Source organism: Emiliania huxleyi (assembly GCF_000372725.1).
Source record: "Emiliania huxleyi CCMP1516 unplaced genomic scaffold EMIHUscaffold_290, whole genome shotgun sequence".
Lineage (NCBI taxonomy): Eukaryota > Haptophyta > Isochrysidales > Noelaerhabdaceae > Emiliania > Emiliania huxleyi.
In genome coordinates, this window is record NW_005199853.1 from 34,574 (window position 1) to 57,015 (window position 22,442).

The following is a 22,442-nucleotide window of genomic DNA, read 5'->3' on the forward strand; positions in this document are numbered from 1 at the left end:
CGCGATGCAGACGGGCAAGCTGTCGGCGGCGAGTGGGCGTTTTTCGCGCAGAAGCTCGGTCGCGCGTGGTGGCGTGAAGAAGCCTGGTGTTGGGTACGATGTCGAGTCCGACACGGTCACCAACGAGACTGTCGACGCCACCGGCGGCAGGCCCGTCTGGCTGCTGCTCCTGACCCTCTGCCTCGGCAATGCTGGAGAGTCAGTCGAGGTGATGAAGGGAGGATTTATGCTTCCGGTACGCCGCGCACATCCGCGCACACTGACGGCGCGCGCGTGGCTCAAGAACCAACTAACTGTATCTCCCGTGCATGCGTAGCGAGCGACGGATGACGCAGCGGGCATGACGATGATCTCGACCGGCATTTTCGTCGGTATGTTTATCGGCGGCTTCATCAGTGGTGCCGTTGCGGATACGCTCGGCCGGGTGTTTGCGATGAAGTGGGCTCTCATTCTCGCGTGCCTCGCCGGTTTGGGGCAAGCAGGTCCTGCTAAGTTCTGCCCGCCCTTCACCCCTTCAGTTCGGTTCGCTCGCCTTGACTCCCCCCCTACCACGCTTGCCACAGCGGCGCCGAACATTATGGCGCTCGTGGTCTGTCGCGTCCTCTCTGGCACTGGTGTGGGCGCGGCGACGCCTCCTCTCTTTGCCCTTGCGACAGAGTACGCCCCTCCCGGCAAGTCCGGTCCGGCCATATCTCTGGTTGCGTCTTTCTGGATGGTCGGCTCGATCTTTGCGGCTTGGGTTGCTCTCATCATGATCGGGGAGCCAGAGCACGACTGGCCAACTTGGTGAGCACCCCGTGCACTGGCGGACACGCCCTGGTCTGCCTCTCATCCCGAGTTTCGACGCATGTGCCTCAGGCCTTCCGACCTCAGCGGCCTCGAGGGCGCGCGCCGACTCTCGGGCGGTGGTGGCGGAGCAGCTGCTGCGGCGAGTTACACCCTTCCCGCGGACTGGGTTCCAGATCCTGAGTGGGATGCTCCCTGGCGGAAGTACGCCCTGGCGTGCGCGTCCGTTCCCATCTTCGCCACCGTCCTCGTGATCTGTGCCTTGCCTCCTGACGGCACCGGCGTCGATGCTGAGGACGCCGAACCGCCGCAAAGCTTTGGAGGGCTGTGCTCCGACCTGATGAAGAACCACGGCAGCTCGCTATTCCTGCTCTGCGTTGTCTGGTTTGGGCTCAACTTTGGCTCGTATGGGTTGTCATCATGGATTACCGTGCTGCTGAATGCAGTGGCGCGCGACACAACTCGGAGTAGCTTAGCATCCTAGCAACCCGAACCCTAACCTTCACCCTAACTCCGAGTTGTGGACCCGCGTAGGGAGTCGACGACGCATACTTTGTCTCGCTACTCTACGCCTTTGCCATGCTTCCCGGAAACCTTATCTCCATCTTTGGCATCGACATCATCGGTCGCAAGCTGCTGCTTATGCTGACCATGGGCCTCTCCGCTCTTTCGGCCATTGCGCTCGGTATGGTCGACTCCAGCAACAAGAGCATGGTCATCCTCGCCGCTTGCACGTTCTCTGGAGCCAGCAACGGAGGCTGGAACGCCCTCGAGGTCCTCTCAACCGAATCGTTCCCGACCGAGGTCCGCGCGTTCTCCTTCTCGATCCTCGCAGCTTCGGGGCGGATCGCCTCGATGATCGCGCAGATTGTCAACGGTGCACTCATGTCCAGCCCGCTCAAGCTCCTCTCAGTCACTGCCACCTTCATGACGGTCGGCTGTGGCGCCGCGCTCTTCCTCAAGCCGGGGGCCTATGCTCACTGAAACTAGCCAGGCCGAAGTATGGCCGAGGCCGGCCAAGGACCTTCTGGATGCTGCAAGGACGAGGACAGTAGATTTGGCAGTGGCCGCCTATCGGCATTCGGCGTGGGTGAGAAGGCGAGGCTGGGAAGGCTTGTGAAGGGGGGGTTGACTCTATCGCTCTTGCACACCGAGTTTTTTTGTTCGTCACCGCGCGCCCGGGCGGCGCCGGCGGGGCCCGGGGCCCGGGGGGGCGGCCCGGGAGCGGCCGCACACTGCTCGGTACCCCCCCTGCACACTTAAGCCCATGGCCGACCCCCCCCCCAGCAGCAGCGTTCTGCTGCTGGGGGGGTCGGGACCCCCCCCCCAGCAGCAGCGCTCTGCTGCTGGGGGGGTCGGGACCCCCCCCCCAGCAGCAGCGCTCTGCCTGTGGGGGGTGCTGGCATCTCTGTACAGACAGCAGCTGTAAGTAGCATGCGTTCGAGTTGCGAGAATTTATGGTCTCGGCATCAAAATCAGTGGTCTCACCGGCGGGGCCTCCTACTGCCAACCGGGCGGTGCGGGGCACGCCAGCCTCTCTTCTACGCCTCTCGTGCCTCGCGGCGCCTCTGCCCGCCATTGCGGCGACGCGTCGCGGCGGACCTGACAGTTTTGCCGCGCGCGCGTTTTCGAAAAAAGAAAAGGCCGCGGGGATGACAGCTCAGTCGATCGATTTGCGACAAGCGAGCGATCCGAGGATCGAGCGGGTGGGCGATAGGCTAGGGAGATCAGCGCTGATCGATCAACGTCAGCGAGACGCCCGAGTGAGTGGCTCACTATACGCGCCTATGTGTGGTAGTACAAGATAGACTCACCATGGTCACAAGTCTTTAGTAAAACGCCAGCACTCGACACGACGAAGGTGTATTGGGCTCGAAGGCGCGGTGAACACAACCGCCTCGAGCGTACCGCTCAAACACGAGCCGAGGGGGCGGGAGGGGGGGCGGCGGGAGGCGGGAGCTGGGTCCAGTGCGCTCTGCTGCTGGGGGGTCGGGCCCCCCCCCCCCCCAGCAGCAGCGCTCTGCTGCTGGGGGGGTCAGACCCCCCCCCCCCTAGCAGCAGGGACGGGCTTAGAAGTGCAGGGGGGGTACCGAGCAATGTGCGGCCGCTCCGGGGGGCACGATAAAGCTTCGAGCTCGCCCCGCCGCAAAGCACAGACCACAGTGTTCGTTCCAGCGTTGTAGGAAAGAGACATTCTTACCCTCGCGCGTCGTAATATAACCTCTCGCCGCGCCTCCCGGTAGTCGCCGCTAGATCGGTGGACGGACGGGGAGCGGCGCGTATGCGATATCTCTCACACTCTCTCTCGCGCGTCCGCGTGGGGGCGTCGTGGTGTGCGCCGCGCGGCTGTTGTGGACTCACCCTCGCTCTAGGGTGTGTTGGTACCCGCGCGCGGCGAGTTGCGGCACACGTCTCCTATTCAGACGCATAGTCACCGCGAGACCGCGCACTAGACCCTCTCGCTCGGCACAAGCACCAGTCGCGTTCGCACACCGCCCTGCCTCGACCTGGGCCTTGGCACTTCGGCGCCGCTCACGCAGCGCTCGTCTGAGGTGACGGGTGCCTACTGAGCGTGGGCTTGCTGCCCCTCCGACGAGCGGCCGAAGAACTTGGACAGGGTGTATGGGCTGGCCAGCTGCCCCTCCGACTTCTCATACGTGAGGATAGCGTTGATTCGCGGCGTTGAGCCGCGCACCTGCGCGCAGGGAAGCGCCCCGTGAGTCGGGAGGGACCGCTCCGCAGAGCGTACGTCGGGGTTGAGCACCGGAGATACGCGGTGGAGCGAGAGCCGGCCCGCAAAGAAGACGAGCGAGCCCGGCGCGAGTCCCTCCACGGTCTCAGCGCTCGTCGCCGCGCCCTCGGCCGAGGCGTCTGCCTCGGCTAGCACCTTTGTGACAGCGTCGTACGACCAGAGGTCCTCCTCGCTGCGCGTGAGGCTGTGGTACTCGAACTTGCCACCATCGGTGGGGTTCTGAAGCACCAGATTGACGCCGAACTCGGAGCTGTCGAAGTGCCAGTCGAGCCCGTCCGAGTCGTAGTAGCCGTTGTACATGGCCGCGTTGTAGGGGCAGGCGGAGAGGTGCAGCTCGGGCACGCCGACGACCGCCTGGACGAACGAGCGCAGTTCGGGTGCCGAGTAGAGCTCTCGAAGCGACGACTCCTGCGGGACGTGCTCGTAATCGACGATCCGCTTGGTGGACTTCATGAGCCGGTTGCGCGGGTGGTCGAGCGGGAGCCGCTCGTCCCGCTCTTGCTGGTAAACGGTGTGGTCGTCGGTGCTGGCAAACGCCGCGTCGCTCTCAAGGAGCGCGTCAGCCTCGTTGCGCAGCTCAGCGCAGCGCTCCTTGCCAATGAAGTTGGGGATGTGGCACCAGCCGTTTGCGAGATATTGGGCGCGGCACTCCTCGACAAAAGAGGCGTCGGAAACACGCGCCGCCGCGCCGCCGGCGACCAGCGCCGACCAGCGCCCGGCGCTCGAGTGCTGCAGCCCGCGCCGCACGAGGGTCTGCGATCCGCGCAGCATGGGGGACGCCGCTGTGCAGCGAGCCTTGCTCCACTATCAAAAGGCGGCGGGCTTTTCTGGTGCGATATCCAAACGCGGCGTCGTGCGCGCCGGAGGGGCCGAGGGGCCGAATGGTCACGTCGTGCGTGGAGAGCATCTTCCTGGGCGCCCCAGGGCTGCAGGCGTGGGAGAGCAACCTCCTGCGCGATTGCCCGACCTCAGCTTTGGGCTCCGTCGCGTCCTTCAACTTTTCATATACCAACGCGACGGCGGGCGCTCACTTTACCCTCGGGCTCAAGGCGCGCAGGAGCTGTTGGCCGCCTGCGATCCTGCCCCCGCTACAGCGTATGGCCGGCCCACTCGCTAGAAATCATCGTCACCTCTCGCGCCGGTAGGCGCTGCACAACTTTGACTACGACCTGTGCGAGCATGAGTTTGAAGCGGCCCTCGCTGCCGAGCCGACCCTGTTTCTCGCGTGGTGGGGCCGCGCCATGTGCAACGCTCGGCCGATCTGGAACGTGGAGGACATCCCCGCGGCGGTCGCCGTCCTGAAGGCAGCGCGGCAGCACTCCGACTTCCCCGGCGCTATGGACAACCGGGAGCAGGCGTACTTTGCCGCGGCGGTCGCGTTCACTGGCGGTGACAACCCGCCTATGACACTCGCGGCAACGTCCGCCACGCGGCCGCGACGCTACGCCGCCTTCCTCGCGGCGGTCAGTGCCATTGCCGCCGCGCATCCCACGGATCAGACTGCGCGCTCGTTCATGATCCTCGGCAACCTCGCGGCTGGCTCGGTGGGCGACTGCGCCCTCGACCCCACCCTCGCGCCCTGCCGCGCCGCGCAGCAGCGCGCGCGCGACCTCGCCGCTTCGGCGTACGCGTCGGACCCGTCCTTCGCCGGGACTCTGCACTATGGCATGCACGCACATGACTTTGCAAACGCCACAGTGGTCGCCGGTGGCCTCCCCTACGCGCGCGAGTACCCAAAGCGCGTCGTCTCGGCGACTCACTCGCTCCACATGCCAAGCCACATCTACCAGCGCCTCGGCTTCTGGCGCAAGGCCGCATCCGCCAACGCCGCCTCGGTGCACGCCGCTGACACGTTCTCACGCTCGGGCGCGCTTTTGCACTCGGGTGGACAGATCAAAGCGGCGGGAGGGTTTGGGCACAGCTACAATGCCGCCAACCTCTACCACTCGCTCGAGTTCGAGCACTACGAGCGGCTGCAGGGCTGCCAGCTGGGACCGGCCCGCAAACGCCTTGCTCGGATGGGCTACGCAGTCGAGCAGGCTTCTCGCGTTCCACGCGTGTGGGACGATGCAGCAGCCACGCCCATCTCCAGCCTGGACCCCTCCCGCTTCGTCTCGTCGGTGGGTGGCGGATGGCTGAACGCAACGGCGTACGCGCAATGGGAGTATGGCATGTCGTCGCGCCAAGCCCTCTGGAGTATGCTCACCGAGATGCTCGGCGCCGCCGAGGCTGACGCTACCTTTGACTGGCGCACCCTTCCCGCGCGCCGGCTCCCGCTGCCGCTGGCGTACCAGGGAGCCTCGGTGACGTCGCACTCCTTCTTTTCTCCGCTGGCCGAGGCGGCGCTGCACAACGCCTACGCCCTCGCATCTCTCTACGAGCTGGTCGAGCGACAGCTTCGCTCCAGCCCCGGTGGCGGGCAAGGCCCTGTCCTGCGTCCTCTTCCGGCTGAGACGCGTGAGGGCCTCATCGAGGGAGCGTGCTCCTCCGAGGACGGCTGCCTCGCGGAGCGCGTCGCTCTCTCGCTCAGCGTCATCGGCCGGGCTCTGCAGCACTATGACGATGTGAGTCAGCGGCACGAGGCGGCGTGCGTGCGTGCGCTAATGCTGCAGGTGCAGAGTCTGGTCGCTCTCGCCAATGGCAACACCAGCGCGGCGATGCGCCTTGTTAGCGAGGCGGCCGCCATCGAGGATGGTGCGACTGCTTTGCTGCTGCCCCCGTCGGTGACGCTTCTCTTCCTACCATCCGCCGCGCTCGAGGGTGCTCTGCGGCTGCTACTGCTCGGACGCAACACCACCGGGCATGCACCGCAGGCTGCTCGTGCGGCTGTCGCCGCCTTCGAGCGCTGCCTCGCACCTTCCGCCTTCCCGCGAATGCCGCTCTGCTTGCTCGGGCGAGCGCGCGCCCTCGTCCACGCCGGCGACAAGGAGGGTGCCAGTGCCAGCTACACGCAGCTGTTGCGCGAGAGCGAGTGGGAGGAGGACGAGGCTGAGTGTGGACGGGGGCTGGAGGAGGCGCGCGTGTACACCTCGGCGTCGCCTTCGCAGGGGCTGCTCGCCTTTGCCGCGTCAGAGCAGGCTGAGCCACAAGGGGAAAGGGGCAGCAACGCCCGGATCGTCCGCATGGGGTACCTGGCCTCGTCCTACTACCCCGACGGTAGCACTGCCGCTTGGGGTCATGACATGCGGCTTGCAGTCGAGCTGGCTGTGCAAGAGTTCAACGAGGCTGTGTCGCACACGCCCGTGCAGATGGAGCTGGTCTGTGTCGTCGAGACCAATGGCAGCGTCGCCGGCTTGAATGCCACTCTTGCTCGCATGGTGGACGCGGGCGTTGATGCAGTTCTGGGCGCGGACTGGTCGCGTGTTGCGGTGGCCGCCGCGGCGTATCTAGCACCGTATCGTATCCCGCTGCTGTCTGCCGGATCCACCACTTCGGCGCTCGACCAGTCTCCGAACGTGTTCCGCTCCGTCTACTCAGACTCGCGCGCTGCGGCACTGCTTCTAGAGGTGGTGCGCGAGCGCATTGTGTACGGCGGCGCGACTGACAAGCGGATCGGCATACTGGGATCCCAGGACGCCTTTGGTCTTTCGGGCGTAGATGTTGTCAAGGCGTCGGCGCGGCGCGCCGGAATCGACGTGTCCGCAGTGGCAGCCTTCCCGAGCACCGACCCGACGACTGGCGAACTGATTGGCGACGGCTGTGCGGTGAATGCGAGTAACATCCTTATTGTGCAGCAAGCGGTCGAGTCCGTGCGGGCCAGCGGAGTGCGCACACTTGTCGTCTCGGCCACGGGTCCCTCAACGCAGTGCATCTTTGCTGCGGCGGCGGCGCTGGGCATGACTAGCGATGCCTCATACACCTGGCTGGCGACGGAGGAGGTGCACCCGACTGGGGGCTGGACGTCTCCGTGGGGGCGCCGAGTGGCGACAGCCGCGGTCGGATACGTCACGTACTTGGGACGCCCGTACGAGGGGTCGCCAGCGATGCGCCACTTCGAGCACCGTTTCCGCGAGGAGCATGGGCACGCCCCTTCCTCTGCTTCGTGGGCCGGATACAGCTTCGACCTGGTCGGCCTGGTCTACGAGGCTGCACGGGCTGGCGCCTCTGCTGACGCTGACCGCTCTCTCATTACCATGCTACGCACCATCGAGTATGACGGTATCACGGGCCCCATCAGCTTCCCGGCGGGCTCGAGCTCGCCCCCCACTGCGCGCATCGGCATGCTGCAGCTCAACCAGACGGGCACCTTCACGACCGTCGGCGTCACTGATGGCGTCACCGGCGAGCTAGACTTGTTTCTCGCTCCCTTCTGCATCCCATCGCCGGGCTCCGGCCTGGGCCCATTTCTCGCCGCCATCCTAATCGGTGCAGCAGTTGGAGGTGCGGCCGTCGCGATTGTCACTCGACAGTCCTCCCGGCAGCGGGTGCCGCCGCCGATCGAGGAGTGCTGCTACGCGCGAATCTAACCCTAGGCGCTGCCTGCTCGCAAGCCGTGCGTTGATACCGAAATGCCGGAATGCTGTTTGGCACGAGACTTGCAGCGCATCGGGCCAATTATGAGACTGCCTGGGACTTTCCTGTTGGACGTTTCGTGTGTGTAGAGCCGTACTCTGTGCTGTGGAAAGAGGCGCTGGTTGGGTTCACGCTGTCGCGGGGGTTGGGGCACGGACCCCAGTCAGAGCCCGCGTCCAAATAACTCTGTGTCGCTCTCTCCCCGTCGTGCGTGCCACGGCGCGCCCGCGACACACCGACTCCGACAGAGTAGTGAGGCGAGAGGTGTTGGAGAGATGCCACATAGCCGGCGTAAAATCTCCGCGTGCTGGCCTGCCGCCTGCCGCGTGCGAGGGGGGGGGCACACCGTTTGTGTGCGGCGTGCGGTGTGGCATGCATGCGCACCGCTCGCTCTTGACGCTTACGACACGTCTGGTGGCTCACCCTCACACGCGCTCGTGGCCCGACGCTTACTGGTGTTCGCAGTTCGGCACTCTCACACCCGACCGCACCGTCACTTAAGTGGGACTTCTCATCCTTACACGACACGTTCTTGTAGCCGCGCGCCCTCCCTGCCGCGATCCGGGCGGCTCCTCCATTTCCCCCTGGCGGCGGAGAGCGTGGAGAGCCTGGAGGCCGCAAGCGACGCAACTCGCGTCGGCGCTCTGCACACTCGATCGGTCTTCTGGCTTGGCCTTGGCTGTCGCAGCGGGCTCTCGAGAATGAGAACCCGTAGACAACGCACCTGAGCTCTAGAATCCGGGTTCCTCGCGTCCCTCGGCCACTTTCCCTAGCTTCTGCATCGGACGCACATTCACGGGCGAGGCCAGACTCGTCGCCTCAAATTGGTTCGCCACATCGTCGACCCCGTGGTTGTGCACTCCTGCGTGGAGATGGAAATGCTGGCTGTCAGGGACAGGGCAGGATCGGGGGAATAGACAGCTCGGCTGGCACCGTCCCGCCAGGCGGCAGTGCCGTGCGCCTCCTCGAGGCAAAACCGGCGAGCGTACGTCTCCACGTTGTTCCGCACGCTCCACACCCACGCATTACGGCAGTCGACTGATGGCGCAGTGAAATCAAGGTCCTTCCCGTTCTTCATCTTGATTCGCCAGCGGCGCGACTTGGCTCCCCCCACAGCATGAACATACTCGATCGCGCTGTATGGGATGGACTTGGGCTTCTTCCCGCCTACATCAAGCAAGTCAAGAGCAGTGTTGCAACACCGGGTGTGGCACAATAGTGTGACAATGATGTCACCTTCGTGTTCGTACATCAGTCCATCAGGTAGCAGCTGCAGCTCGCGCTTCTCGCCCCTCCCCTCGTTGATTCCATGCCTCGTCATCTTGACCTGCACGCTTGACCTGCACGCTTGAGGGGCTGAGGGGCTGAGGGGCTGGCTGACGGGCTGACGGGCTGAGGGGCTGAGGGAAAAGGGCTGACCGCTCGATGTCGCGCCAGAGCTTGCCGCGGTTGTCACCCTGACTGATGTAGTGCTGGAGCTGGCGCTGCGGCGTTTTGCGAAGGCGAACGAGCCAGGCAACCGCCTTGAGGGACGCGTTCACAGACGGCTCGCCCTGCCCCGGCGACGGCTCCTCCGAAGGCTGTGCATTTCCGACTCTGGTTGGCGTCGTGCGTTTGGAGATGCCACGCTGTGATCCCGTGCTGCCACGGGAAAGGCTTCGCCGTACCTGGATAGCCGGAGGCGCCTTGCCCTTGGCAGCCATGGCCATGGCTGACTATGAGCGTGCGGCTATGAGCGTGCGGGGACGAACTCAAGGCACGAGCGGCTGCGACGTTTTACGTCAACTTGATCACACAACTCGGCCGTGTCGCCGGGAACATGGACTCTCATCGGACTCTCATCCCGTATAACTTTTTCTCTATTTTAAATGGGCTCCTACGAACATAACCGAGAGAGAGAGAGAGAGAGAGAGAGAGAGAGAGAGAGAGAGAGAGAGAGAGAGAGAGAGAGAGAGAGAGAGAGAGAGAGAAGAGAGAGTACTCCCGATGGTGGACTACTGACAGGGGTTTCTGTACGTGGCTCGTGGCTGTTTCGAAGATGACTGCTGTGATCGGAAAATGGATCGGGATTTGGTGTCGGCAGCCAAAGCCGACAGGCCCCTTCTTCGGCAGAACCAGACCGACCCGCCAGCATCGTGAGCATCAGGTCGCCCTTTCTTCGGCAGAACCAGGACCGACGCCACCAGCATCGTGAGCATCAGGGCCGTTCTTACCCCTCGTAGAAGCATGGCGCTACCGATTAGCATCACGAACCCGACACCGCGGGACTGGGCGCTGTTTTCAATCTACCTGGTTGTGTTCATCGATATGATGGCGACTGCACTCACGATTCCCGTTATGCCTTACTACGTCACAGCCGTGTGCGGATGCGTGGACGGAGAGTGCAGCGATCACATCTGTGCCAAGCTGGGAGGCTCAGCTCCATCCCTCGGCTACCTCTACTCGTCGTTCGGCATTGCTCAGCTGCTCTCCAATGGCTGGATGGGCCCACTGAGCGACAGGATTGGCCGTCGCAAAATCCTGACCGTGACTCTGGGAGGCGCGATGGTCGGAATGCTGGGGTCGTCCTTCGCGCCTTCGTATTTGCTGCTGCTTGCCTCTCGCGTCTTCATCGGGGCGTGCTCAGGTACGATGTCTGCGTGCAACGCGTACATCGCGGACATCACCGCGCCTGCCGAACGACCGGCGCTGATGGCAAACGTGGGAACCCTCGTCCAGTTCTGTTTCATGTTTGGACCGGGGGTGGGTGCTGGCCTTGCGCAGATGGACAAACGGGCGCCATTTTGGGTCGGGGCGGGCACATCGCTGTTTGCACTCGTGATGGCCACGGTCTCGCTCAAGCCGCCAGAGGAGGTGTTCTCCTACGAAAAGAAGGACGACGACGGCCCCTCCTCTGCAGCGTCCAAGTCCCCCACGAGCGGCAGCCGGACCAACTGGCCACTCATTGGCATCCTCGCGGCAGGCACACTGATGATGTCGATCGCTGGCGCTTCGCTCATGACGTGCAACGCCCTCTTTCTGCAAGCGATCTATGGCTTTGGCTCCCTCGAGTGAGCTCTCTGGCCGTGCCCACTTCCCTCGCAACGGCCCCATGCGACGGTCATCACTGTCGCTTCCCTTCTCACGCCTCCACGCGGCGGTTCCTGCCGCAGGTACGGCTTTGTCATGATGTACTCAGCGGTGGTGTCCATCCTCGTCCGCTCGTTCCTCTTCAACCGCGTCCAGCAGTCGCTTGGGCTGATGCGCACCGCGTCGGTGGGCTGTGCCATGCAGACCGTCTGTTTTGCAGGGTACTCGCTGCTGCCAAAGGTCGAGCCCGGGGGCTCTGTCATTGGCCCCAGTCTGTACGTCTACGTCGCCTTCTCCACTCTGAGCGCAATCGGCTCCGCGTTCTCCGCAGCAGCGGTCACGCCCTTCTTCAGCCAGCTCGCCAACCGATCCAACATGGGACGCGTGATGTCCATCGCCTCGATGATGAACTCTGCCGGTCAGCGCGCTTGGGCCGAGCGCCGGCTTCATTGCCCTCATCGGCCCGATTGCTGTCTCGGATGCGCGATTAGGTCGCGTCGTCGGCCCGCCCTTGTTTGGCACGCTCTTTGCCCTCAACGTTCGGGTTCCGTACCGGGTGGCGGCAATGTGTGTGTGCGTTGGGGGCGTGGTGTACTACTCCGTGCAGGTCCTCCACACGAGAGCGACGCAGCCTGTGAAGCCTCTGGCTGACGCAGACTCTCTTGAGGGCCCCGCGGCGCTTGCCCGCATGCCATCGATCGACGTCGGCTTTGCGCGGCTCGCCGAGGCTGTGCGATTGGCGGCGGTGAGCCGCGGGTACGACATGCGATCACCGGAGGTGGTCGCGGGTCTGATCGAGGCCATCGAGGCTGCCATGCCTCCGTGCTGCGCGGAGGACGGAACGCTGGAGAGCGGCGTGGCGTCCTCTGCGCTCGGGAGCGACGACTTGGAGCGGAGGGCGCGTGCCACGGCGGCAGGGGTGCACATAATGCGCGCGTCTGCGGCCAGCTGAAATGGAGAGCCCACATCTCCCGCACCGACGGTCGGTCCCGGGTCGGGGCACGAGGATTGTGGGCGTTCCCGCGCGCGCCGACTCCCCTCTTTTCTCTTGGAGACTGGAGAGTGTGGAGTCCTCTCCACGGGCAACCTCCACGCTCCAGTCCTGCGAAGTTGATCTCGAGCTCTGTACACACGCTTAGTGATCGCACGGCGCGTCCGCTCCCATTACTCACGTTTCGCTATTCATGCGCTTCCGTTTCATTACATTCAACATTTTGTTGTACTATAACATCGCGATGTATAGTACAACCAGTAGGGGCGACTCTCTCTACATGCACATGCCGTACTTCGTATACTCGCTCCCCGTCACTCACCCTCTGCGTCGTCGCCAGGCCGCAGGTCCGACGAGGCAGAACTAGAGGGATAAATTCCGAGCGGGTCGCCGTTCGGAAGAGGGCTTGCGGCGTCATCGCCGTACTCGGCCGCTCGCCTGCTCTCCTCGTCGTCCAGCACTGTGCGAATCCGATCGGTGCCCGCCCAGTATGCGGGTGGAGGCCACCGAGGGAGGTCCTCGCCGTAGCCGCACTTGGGCAGATGGAGAGGGTTGCAGCGTACGAGGCGCCACGCGGTGAGAACCAGAGCCTGCAGCGGCGGATACTGCCTGAAGGCCAGCTGTCCATACTCGGAGCACGTGGGTATGAAGCGGCAGCCTGGCGGGATCAGTGGCGAGATGAACCTCTTGTAGAATTTGAGCGCCGCCACCGAGGCGCCCGACACCGCGCCGCCTCTGTCCTGGGAGCTCGATGTGAACAGCGGGACTCTGCCACCACACCCGCACGCGCAAATGAACGGCAACGGGAGCTCCCAAACAGACGCCGCGGTTGCAGCCGTCGCTCCTGACTGCCGGACGCCGAAGAGCGAGGGAGCGGCAGGGCACCTGGCAGGCGGAGCGAAGGAGTACGCCAAGAGAGAGAGCTGGAACATTTGTAGCGAGAAAGAAATTGAGCTGCCACTCGAGTATACTCGCCTTGTGGCGCGAGTCAGTGTGAAAGCCCTGCAAAAGACTAAAAAACGGCCTCGCTGGACCAGAAGAACCGGTCCGCGAGTGCTCCGCAGCAGCCTCGCTGAGCCAGAACGTCGGCTCGCGAGGTGGGGTGCTAGTATGAGCCCGACCCAGGTCGTAGTGTTCTTGCTCCCAGCGCTTGCGCTTCGGCGGTTAGTGGTGCACTAACCTCCGAGAAACCCTTCGGGTCGCTCCTCATCGCAGACCCTGTCAGCGAATGTACGTAAGAGCTACATACACTGAGAGAGAGAAAATTCAGTGTGACGCTGTCGCTTGCGCGCCTGCCTGCCGTTCTCGTGCTGCTGCTCGCGTGGCCGTTGTCCGTGCTGCCGCTGCGCATGCGCCCGCCGTCAGCAAGCGCTAAGCGGGCACGAGGGACGCCGCCACCCGTGCGCGTGCTCAGCGAGGGAGAGGCGCTTGCCAAGCCGTCGACTGATGATCGGAGCTACAGGCTGGTCGAGCTGCCGAATGCGATGCGCGTGCTGCTGATATCCGACCCACAGATGTCGGCGGAGGAGGACACCGGCGACGGCCACGGCGATGAGGACGAGGGCGAGGGCGACAGTGAGGAGGGCGAGGAGGGCGAGGAGGAGGGCGAGGAGGAGGGCGACGAGGAGGGCGAGGAGGAGGGCGAGGAGGAGGGCGAGGAGGAGGGCGAGGAGGAGGGCGAGGAGGAGGGCGAGGGCGCGGACTCGGAGGGCGAGGGCGCGGACTCGGTGAAGAAGGCGTCCTTCGCCCTCTGCGTGGGCGTGGGCTACCTGAGCGACCCTCCGAATGCCAACGGCCTCGCCCACTTTGTGGAGCATATGGTCTTCATGGGGACCGAAAAGTACCCGGACGAGAACGAGTGGGCGGCCTTCCTGAGCTCGCACGGCGGAGAAGACAACGGCGAGACGGACGCGGTGATGGCAGGGCGGGGGAGGTGCCTCCGTCCGGCCCATCCGCCTCTCTCTCTCATGGCGCCGGCCTCCTCGCCCCCCGCAGGAGACGACGTGCTTCTACTTTGACGTGCACCCAAACTACCTGCGCGAGGGGTTGGACCGCTTCTGCCAGTTTTTTGCGGCGCCGCGCTTTGCGTGGGGCTCGAGCGAGCGCGAGGTCAAGGCGATCGAGTCCGAGTTCCAGCAGGCAAAGACGTCGGACAGCAACCGCGAGGCGCAGGTCCACGCGGCGCTGATCGACGAGGCGCACCCGTACAACACCTTTGGCTGGGGCGACCGGCGCTCGCTCGTCGAGCGGCCGGCGGCGGCGCGCGTCGACATGCAGCGCGAGATGCGGCAGTTCCACGCGCAGCACTACTCGGCCGGCCGCATGAGCGCCGTCGTTCTAGGGAAGGAGCCGACGCGGCTGCGGCTGCGGGCGGAGGAGGGGTCCCCCTCTCGAGACCTTCTCGGAACCTTGCCATAGGAGCCGCTCGACGAGCTGCAGCTCTGGGCGCTCGAGTCGTGCGGCGCCATCCCAAACAAGCAGACGAGCAGGCCGCGCTTCTCGTCGGGGCCGCCGCCGTTTGCGCCGCACCGGCTGCCGCTCGAGGTCCGCGTCAAGCCGCTCAAGGACGTGCGGCGGATCGACTTCAGCTGGTTCGTGCCGTCGCTGCAGGAGCACCACCGCTGCCGGCCGGCAGAGTACGTGGCGCACCTCCTCGGCCATGAGGGCGCGGGCTCCTGCCTCGCCGCACTCAAGGCGGCCGGCCTGGCGACCGACCTGTCGGCGGGGCTGCAGGAGGACACCTCCGCCGCGGCCGAGTTCGCCGTGTCGGTCGACCTGACCCCGCGCGGCGCGAGCGAGCTCGACTCCGTCGTGGCCGCCGTCCTCGCCTTCCTCGGCTTTCTCGTCCGGGCGGGCCCGCAGGCGTGGGTGCAGGAGGAGCTGCGCGGCCTCGCGGCCCTCAGGTTCAAGTTCGCCGAGAGCGAGCCCGAGGTTGACTACTGCCGCCGGATCGCGCTCTCGATGGCGCAGCCCTTCTACCCGCCCGAGCCGGACGCGGTGCTGTCCGGCGACCACCTCCTCTCCGCGTGGCGGCCGGAGCTGGTCGAGGAGCTCCTCTCGCGGCTCACGCCCTCGAGCCTCCTCCTCACCGTCGTGATCGCCGAGAGCGGCGCGGCGGGCGACGGCGGCGACGCGGCCGGCCCCGGCGGCGAGTGGCAGGTCGAGCCATGGTTCGACACGCAGTTTCGCGTTTCCCCGCCCCTGAGCGCCGAGCGGCGCAGTCTGTGGGACGAAGCCTACGCGGGCGCGGGTGGCGGTCCGGGCGACGCCCCTTGGGCCGCCTTGTTTGCGTTGCCGAAGCCGAACCCCTACATCCCGACCGACCTTTCCCTCCTCTGCCCGCCGCCCGCCGGAGGCGCCGATCCGTCGAGCAAGCCTTCGCCGCCGTCGCTGCTGGAGAGCACGCCGTCCGGCTGCGTCTTTTGCTTGCCCGACAGCCGGTTCTTCGCGCCGAAGGGTGTGGTCGCGCTCGAGATCGGTACGCCGGGCGCGAGCGCGTCGATCGAGCGGCGACTGTTGGGCGAGCTGGCGGCCAAGGTGTGCGCCGAGCTGCTCAACGAGGAGAGCTACTCGGCCTCGCTCGGTGGATTGGGCCTCGAGATCTTTGCCACGCCCCGCGGCTGGGCGCTGCAGGTGGACGGCTTCTCGCACAAGATGGCGCAGCTCGGCGTGCGCGCCTGCGAGACCCTCGCATCGCTCGCCACGCGGGGAGACGACGCCGAGGTGGGCGAGGCGTTCAGCCGCGTGCTGCAGCAGTACGAGCTGGGGCTCAGCAACGCTTGTGCGCGATCCAGCCCGCCGCACCGGCTGGCTGCACGTCTGCTTCGAAGCGGCCCTCGCCTCCCTCTATAGGCTTCAAGGTCGGCGATCGCGCGCCGTACGAACGTCGCCGCGTGCTCGAGGCCTCGTTCTTCCACTACGACGACATGCTGCGCGCGGTGCGAGGGCTCACGCCGCAGCAGCTCGCCGGCTTTGTCGCGGACACCCTCGGCGGCGGCGCCTACATCTCGACCTATCTCGGCGGCAACGTCGACGCGGCGGTCGCCCTTTCTTTCAGCAAGGCGATGCATGCCGCTCTCGGCTCTCCGCCGCCGCTCCAACAGAGCGACGTGCACGCCAACACGGTGATGCTGCTTGCTGACGAGGGCAGCTGTTGGCTGGTGTGGGCGGTCGGCGCGAAGAACCCGACCGACTCCAACTCCGCCGTCGAGACGTACTGGCAGCTCGGGCCGTCGGAGCACGGCTTGTCCGCACGGCTGACGCTCCTCGAGCATTTGATGTACGAGCCTCTTTTTGACGCGCTGCGCACGAAACAGCAGCTCGGCTACACGGTGCATTGCTGCGCGCGCAACACGTTTCAGATGCTCGGGTTCACCGTGACGGTGGTCTCGGCGACGCACCTCCCGCTCGAGATCGAGAGCCGCATCGGTGAGTTCCTCGCTTCCTTTCTCGACTCCCTCGCCGCGATGCCCGCCACGGAGTTCGCCAAGAATGTCGAGGCGGCCGTGGCGAACCGGCTGCAGCGCGACCGTAATTTGGCAGAGGAGGCGGCGCGCTACTTCCCCGAGATCGAGGCGCGGACTTTCGTCTTCGACCGCGCCGAGCGGGAGGCGGAGCTCATGCGGGCCACTTCGCAGTCGGAGCTCGCGGAGTGGGCCCGGCGGGCCCTCGTGGGAGACGAGGCTCGTCGGCTCTCGGTGCACGTCCACAAGGGAGGCGCTGATCCCGCGGGCGAGGCACTGCCCGATGGGGCGCTTCGGTTTGAGCTCGAGACGGAGAAGGCCAAGTTGTCGACATGGACGCAACCCGACGAGCCACTGCCCCCTCTCGCGATGTAGCAGCATCAGCTGAGCGGAGCCGCGCGAGTACGTATATGTGCATGTGCGTGCACCGCGCTCGTGGCCACCCAGTCGGCGACTTCTCCGACGAGAGAGTGCGCGGTGTCGGCGGTGTGTGTGCGCATGCCCGCGGTTACTGCCGCCTCAGCCGCGCGAGATGTGTGTGATCTCAGCATTGACTGGGCTGGTACTCAGTACTCATATACGTAACACCCCTCGGCCTGCGCGGGGCGCGCCGCGTCGCGCCGTCAGCGTGCATCTCTCTCGCTCTGCACGATTGCGTGGCTGGCCAGCGGTATCTTTCGAGGCACGTACGCACCCGGCTCAGCCCATCACATTGTTGGCCGAGCTGTGCGACGTGCGCAGGCGCGAAAAGGCGGCGGTGTCGATGGTGCCGCACCCCGGCACCCGCTCCAGGGCGAGCTGAAGCGGGTGGGCGTCGAGGTCTTGTCCGGCCTGTGCGAAGAGCCAGATCCGTCAGTACTACTCAAGAGACATGTGCGGCGAAGGCGGCGCGGCGTGCCTCTCGCGCAGTGATGAGCTCGCGCATCAGCCGGCCGGCGACGCCGCAATTCTTGAACTGGTTGCCGCTCGTGCCAATCGCCATGTAGTAGCCCGGCAGGGCTGAGCCGTCGTAGATGGGCGTCCAGTCGTCGGAGACGTCGTAGCAGGCCACGACGCCCTGCGTGTTCGCCGAGTCGGGCAGCGGCAGCGTCGGCATCCGCAGCGCGGCGCGGTACACCTGATTCGTCCACTGCTCGGTGAGGCTGCTCTCGGCGCCGCCAGGGTAGACCGACTCCGGGTCCTCCGGGTAGCGGTGGAAGCTCGCGTCGCACGGCGGCTCGACAGTGCCGCACAGAATCTTGCCACCCACCTCGGGCCTCCAGTACACCCCGGTATCCGGGTCGGTCACCACCATGCCCGCGCCGCCGTCCGACCAGTCAATCTCGGGCGGCGATGGAACGTATGACACCTCCTGACGCATCGGGCGGGTCGCGATGCGCATGTCGTTCTCGGCCGGGTCAGGGAAGGCCAGCGCGTTGATAGCGGACGAGTGGGGCCCCGCCGCGTTCACCACGACGCCCGCACTGATCACCGTCCCGTCGGCGAGCCGCACGCCGCTCGCGCGGCCAGCCTCGCGCGTCACCTCGACGACGCTTTGGCCAAAGGCGAACTCTGCGCGGCCCGTGGCGAGCGCGGCGGTCTGCAGGTTGTGGCAGGCCAACTGAGGGTCCGAGATGTACCCGGCGGTCGGGAAGTAGACGGCGCCGTCCACCTCGCGCCCGTTGGGCTCGCCGAACGAGTCATCGTCGATGCGGCGCGGCGGCGCGTAGGAAGTGAGGTCAAAGCCGAGGCGGCGCTGCAGCTCGGCGTTGTCCCACATCTCGTACGGGAGGCCGAGCTTGTCGAAGCACGCGAGCGTCTTGGTGATGAAGGCCTCCGACTCCGCCGAGCGGATGATGACCTGGCCGCAGCTCCGGAGCTGCGCGAGTCCCTTCTCGTCCTCGACGCCAATGTGGTCTTCCCACGACTGCCAGTAGTGGTAGCCCTCCCACGCGAACTTGACGCTGTCCAGGACGGAGTACGTCATCCGCAGGATTCCCGACGAGTAGGACGTTGACCCCAGCCCCACGCCGCTGAGCTTGTCAACGTTGAGCGTCCGCCACCCGTGCCGCGAGAGCTCGGTCGCAATGGAGGTGCCAATCACGCCGGCGCCGATGATGACGGCATCGTAGGACGGCTGCCGCACACTGGAAAAGCTGCGGAGCGGCGCGATCAGGCTGCGGCGGCCCAAGGAGCGCAGCATGTGCATGTGCCTTCCACGGGTGCGCCGCCTTTCAATATTGCAAGAGCCCACCCCCGACCGGAGCATCCGTGGCGCGCCACACTAATTTCGTCCGGCGGCGCGCCGGCGAGCCGTGCTGACGATGTTCGTGGCTGGCCTGAGCCGCGCGGAGGCGCTGTCACGGCTGCACCCGTTCAAGTTCGGCGTCGCCATCTCTGCGTTCAAAACGGGCGCTGCCGACGCAATGGCGCAGATCTGGCTCGAGAAGCGCGAGACGCTCGACCGCCGGCGCAGTGCAATCTTTGTGGCTTGGGGGGGCTTCTATTTGGGCGGAATCCAGTACTTTATTTACGTCCACCTCTTCTCGCGCGTTCTCTTCCCCTCCGCTGCGGCCTTTGTCGCTAAGCCGCTGCGGGAGCGGCTCGCGGACCGCGCAGGCCAGCTGACAGTGATCAAGCAGGTTGCGCTCGATCAGCTGCTGCACCACCCGTTCATGCTGTTTCCCTGCTTCTACTGCGTCAAGGAGGCCATTGAGGCGGGCCAGCTTCGCGCATCGCAGTTCGCGGCCGCGCGCGGCAAGTATCTTGCCAACTTACGCGAGGACTGTTTCGTCTGCTGGAGCACTTGGGTCCCCGCCTTCCTCTTCAACTTCTCGATCCTGCCCATCCACGCTCGGGTGCCCTTCGTCGCCGTCGTCTCCTTCGGATTCACAACCTACTTTAGCTTCCTGCGGGGGAAACCCCAGGAGCTGGCGGACAGCTGAGAACTTGTGTCTCCGCGCTCTCCAGCGTCCAGCCTCAGCTCTCCACTGCTGACACGTAGCAGCGGTGACAGGTCCGCAGCCGCTTCTCGCGAATGCCGTCGGCAGGTCCGCGCATGCGAGCCTGACGGTGAAGCTGAACAAATCTCAACAATACAAATCGAGGCGCCACACTATTAGTGCGTATCGAGCCCCGAGAGAAACAGCGCGAGAGATGAGCCCGGAATCGCCTCGGTCGACGGTCGTACGGTCCGCGCGCCCGAAGAGACGGACGCTCAACAGCGCACTTCGCTTTTTCCGATCACGAGAGCGCGGCCGCGGGTCCATCACGCGGGCGAACACACGGGCTAGAGCCGAGACCGCCGATTGCGCGAGCCGAGCCGAGCCGAGCGACTCAGCACCGGGTAACACGGACACACACGCACCTCTGTTTCGCTCGAGGCTGCCGAAGCTGAGTGCGACGCCACTGGCGGCGCGCTGCTCTGTCACACAGAAAGCGGCGTCAGCCGGTACAGCTCCGAGCCACCGTCGGCTGGGAGATGCACCGCGTCGACCTGCCGCACCTGGCCGAAGTCGGTGGCCCGCTGGCGCACTGCGTCACGCACTGTCACGGGGCTGCGGATGCCGGCGCGGGCCATGCAAGCGCTGTCGCAGCCGACGACCGCCGCGTGCGGAGCAAAGTTGACGAAGCAGAGGGCGTGCGACCCGTCCTCGAGCGGGCGGGCCCACACCTGCGGAAGCGCGGGGGGTAAGGGCAGCGCGGCGAGGGGGGAGGGGCAGGAGGAGAGCGGGCAGCGCGCCTGCTGGCAAGCGTCGAGCCGCGGCCGGTGGCACCAGATCCAGCCCACGTAGCCGGTGCAGCAGGCGGCGAAGACGAGCATGAGGCGCGCCTGAGGGAAGGGCCCGGACGGCTTAGAACACGTCCTCAGCAGGCGGCGAGGCGGAGCAGGAGGCGTGCGGTGCGAGGCGCGCGACGGCGAAGCAGCAGGGCGGAGGTGGCGGAGAGCATGGCGGCGGTGACGAGGACCGACGTCCAGGCGACGGCAACCTCGCGCGGCATCGACCAGGGCGAGTTCCACCAGTTGTCGCGCGGCGCGTACGGCGGGCAGTTCGACCAGACCACCTCGCCTTGCCTGACGCGGTGAAGCGCGCCCCTCCTCGCCCGCAGCCGAGGTGGGCGGGAGCTGGTGTGTGGGGCGGCGGCTCGCCTGCCGAGGGCGTCCTGGTTGATTGCAATCACCTCGGGGTTGGAGTAGGTCGCGAGGTCAGAGGCAGGCATCGAGCGCAGCCGAGAGCCTAACGAGGGGCGCGCAGACTCGGAAACACCCGCCGCCTCTGCCCCGCTCGGCGGCGCTGCTCGCCAATCAGCAGTCTAGGAAGTGTCTAGGAAGTGTCTAGGAAGTGTCTAGGAAGTGTCTAGGAAGTGTCGCTGCTCGCCAATCAGCAGCGGCGCCGCCATCACCGCCCACAGCGAGAACTGCGCCTGCACTTGCCGCGGCGTCAGGTGCGCCGGCGCGGTCGGGTCTGAGCCGAGGAGCATGTCAGGGTCGTTGAAGCCGCCCGGCGCCGCGTGCTGGCCGAGCGCCTTTGCGGACCCGGCGAGGCGCGGAGGGTGAGAGGGCCGCGAGGCAGGCGAGAAACGAGGCGGGGGGGGCGAGTTGGGGGAGGTGACGCGAGGCGTGGGAAACGACGCCGAAGAGGAGCGCCTCGTAGAGCTCGAGGAAGTGTCTAGGAAGAGTCTGGAAGTTGTCTTGGAGGTGTCTGCGAGGCCGGAGAGGAGCGCCTCGTTAGTTCGCACAGCCACGTACACGTTGGCCCACTCGTCGCAGTCGGCGGCGATGCGCCAGCTGTTTGCGAGCTCGGCGCCGCGCGGCGCGTACCACGCATTCCAGCCGCAGAGCGAGTAGAGCACCGGCCGTCCGCTCGCGTTGAGCGCGTCCCGCATCGCGCCGTACTGCTCAAAGGCCGCATCGTGGTCGTTCGAGGCCCAGCACGAGTCGTACTTGAGGTAGTCGACGCCCCAGCGGGCAAACTGCGCCGCGTGCGCCGGCTCGAGCCCGCCCGATCCAGGCCGGAAGGCGCAGGTCTTCCACCCACGGTCGCCATACAGCCCAAACCGCAGCCCGCGCGCGTGCACCGACTCGACGAGGGCCGGAAGCCCGTCTGGAAAGGCGGCCGGGTCGGCGACGAGCTCGCCGCTCGGGTCGGTGGCCGTCGCCCAGCAGTCGTCGACGTTGAGATACGCGTAGCCCAGCTTTGCCAGCCCCAGCTCGACCATCGCCACCGCGATCGCATCGATGGCGTCGGCGGTGACTCCCTCACACCGGAGATCGTTCCACGTGTTGTAGCCCATCGCCGGACGCAGGCCGACGCCGTTGTCGAGGCCGACGGGGCCGACGAAAAGGCACAGCATTTTTCAGCCGGAGAGAGACTGGGTTCGGGCTCCTGCGGGTGCTGGAAAGGGAGCGTCTTGTTTGTTTCTCTTGGCACCTTGGAGTGCTGGGGGGGGCGACAGGAAGAATGTGGCCCTGAGTTATGTGTACGCCAACTCAGGGTGTGTGGCAGCCAGCTGGCTGTGTGTCTTGTGAGCTTGTTTGCGTCTGTGTGTCGCTCGTGCGTGTCGTCATCATACGAGCGTCATCTTGTAGTGAACAGGCCGACTTCGCGGTTTGAGCGCCCAGCGCAGACCGACCGACCGCAGGGGGGGTCCGGTCGGCGGCCGCGGAAGACCGCAAACCGGAGGGGGGGTCCGGTTCGGTCGGAGCGCAGACCGAGGGGGGGGTCGGTCGGGTTGGCTCGAGGGTCACACCGCACACCGACGCTGTGAATAAATTAGTATCTCGAAATACTAGAGACACCAAGCGACCTCTCCCCGTCTAATCACTCCTCGTGACGTCGTCAGAGTTGCTGAGCTCGAGACCGCGCTCAGGATTGGGTCGGAACACGAG

At 65.8% G+C, this 22,442-nt stretch overlaps 9 protein-coding genes across 9 annotated transcripts; 5 read left to right on the forward strand and 4 right to left on the reverse strand.

Moving 5' to 3' along the window:
• Positions 1 to 4: 4 nt before the first annotated feature.
• Positions 5 to 1,770, forward strand: EMIHUDRAFT_239501 (hypothetical protein; the record flags this gene model as incomplete). The annotated part of the gene is made up of 5 exons (XM_005775890.1): positions 5 to 235; positions 317 to 467; positions 564 to 786; positions 859 to 1,231; positions 1,321 to 1,770. The coding sequence occupies 5 exons, from the start codon at positions 5 to 7 to the stop codon at positions 1,768 to 1,770; spliced, it is 1,428 nt and encodes a 475-aa protein (XP_005775947.1).
• A 1,579-nt stretch (positions 1,771 to 3,349) lies between these two features.
• Positions 3,350 to 4,309, reverse strand: EMIHUDRAFT_116380 (hypothetical protein; the record flags this gene model as incomplete). The annotated part of the gene is made up of 2 exons (XM_005775891.1): positions 3,350 to 3,481; positions 3,536 to 4,309. The coding sequence occupies 2 exons, from the start codon at positions 4,307 to 4,309 to the stop codon at positions 3,350 to 3,352; spliced, it is 906 nt and encodes a 301-aa protein (XP_005775948.1).
• A 110-nt stretch (positions 4,310 to 4,419) lies between these two features.
• EMIHUDRAFT_239503 (hypothetical protein) lies at positions 4,420 to 8,004 on the forward strand (the record flags this gene model as incomplete). The annotated part of the gene is made up of 2 exons (XM_005775892.1): positions 4,420 to 4,521; positions 4,684 to 8,004. The coding sequence occupies 2 exons, from the start codon at positions 4,420 to 4,422 to the stop codon at positions 8,002 to 8,004; spliced, it is 3,423 nt and encodes a 1,140-aa protein (XP_005775949.1).
• Positions 8,005 to 10,276: 2,272 nt separating this feature from the next.
• EMIHUDRAFT_239505 (hypothetical protein) lies at positions 10,277 to 12,071 on the forward strand (the record flags this gene model as incomplete). The annotated part of the gene is made up of 3 exons (XM_005775893.1): positions 10,277 to 11,100; positions 11,203 to 11,537; positions 11,611 to 12,071. The coding sequence occupies 3 exons, from the start codon at positions 10,277 to 10,279 to the stop codon at positions 12,069 to 12,071; spliced, it is 1,620 nt and encodes a 539-aa protein (XP_005775950.1).
• A 581-nt stretch (positions 12,072 to 12,652) lies between these two features.
• EMIHUDRAFT_60121 (hypothetical protein) lies at positions 12,653 to 12,820 on the reverse strand (the record flags this gene model as incomplete). Its single annotated transcript, XM_005775894.1, has 1 exon — positions 12,653 to 12,820. A coding segment is annotated over one exon (168 nt), but the record flags the coding sequence as incomplete, so codon positions are not given.
• Positions 12,821 to 13,459: 639 nt separating this feature from the next.
• EMIHUDRAFT_74380 (peptidase M16) lies at positions 13,460 to 16,948 on the forward strand (the record flags this gene model as incomplete). Its single annotated transcript, XM_005775895.1, has 6 exons — positions 13,460 to 13,626; positions 13,679 to 13,685; positions 13,844 to 14,023; positions 14,106 to 14,441; positions 14,529 to 15,891; positions 15,963 to 16,948. 6 exons carry the CDS (start codon positions 13,460 to 13,462, stop codon positions 16,946 to 16,948), a joined length of 3,039 nt encoding a protein of 1,012 aa, XP_005775952.1.
• Positions 16,949 to 17,272: 324 nt separating this feature from the next.
• On the reverse strand, positions 17,273 to 18,755 carry EMIHUDRAFT_239508 (hypothetical protein; the record flags this gene model as incomplete). The annotated part of the gene is made up of 2 exons (XM_005775896.1): positions 17,273 to 17,371; positions 17,445 to 18,755. The coding sequence occupies 2 exons, from the start codon at positions 18,753 to 18,755 to the stop codon at positions 17,273 to 17,275; spliced, it is 1,410 nt and encodes a 469-aa protein (XP_005775953.1).
• A 121-nt stretch (positions 18,756 to 18,876) lies between these two features.
• On the forward strand, positions 18,877 to 19,497 carry EMIHUDRAFT_239509 (hypothetical protein; the record flags this gene model as incomplete). Its single annotated transcript, XM_005775897.1, has 1 exon — positions 18,877 to 19,497. The coding sequence occupies one exon, from the start codon at positions 18,877 to 18,879 to the stop codon at positions 19,495 to 19,497; it is 621 nt and encodes a 206-aa protein (XP_005775954.1).
• A 482-nt stretch (positions 19,498 to 19,979) lies between these two features.
• On the reverse strand, positions 19,980 to 21,907 carry EMIHUDRAFT_239510 (hypothetical protein; the record flags this gene model as incomplete). Its single annotated transcript, XM_005775898.1, has 5 exons — positions 19,980 to 20,225; positions 20,343 to 20,384; positions 20,522 to 20,627; positions 20,964 to 21,067; positions 21,293 to 21,907. 5 exons carry the CDS (start codon positions 21,905 to 21,907, stop codon positions 19,980 to 19,982), a joined length of 1,113 nt encoding a protein of 370 aa, XP_005775955.1.
• Between the last annotated feature and the right edge of the window lie 535 nt (positions 21,908 to 22,442).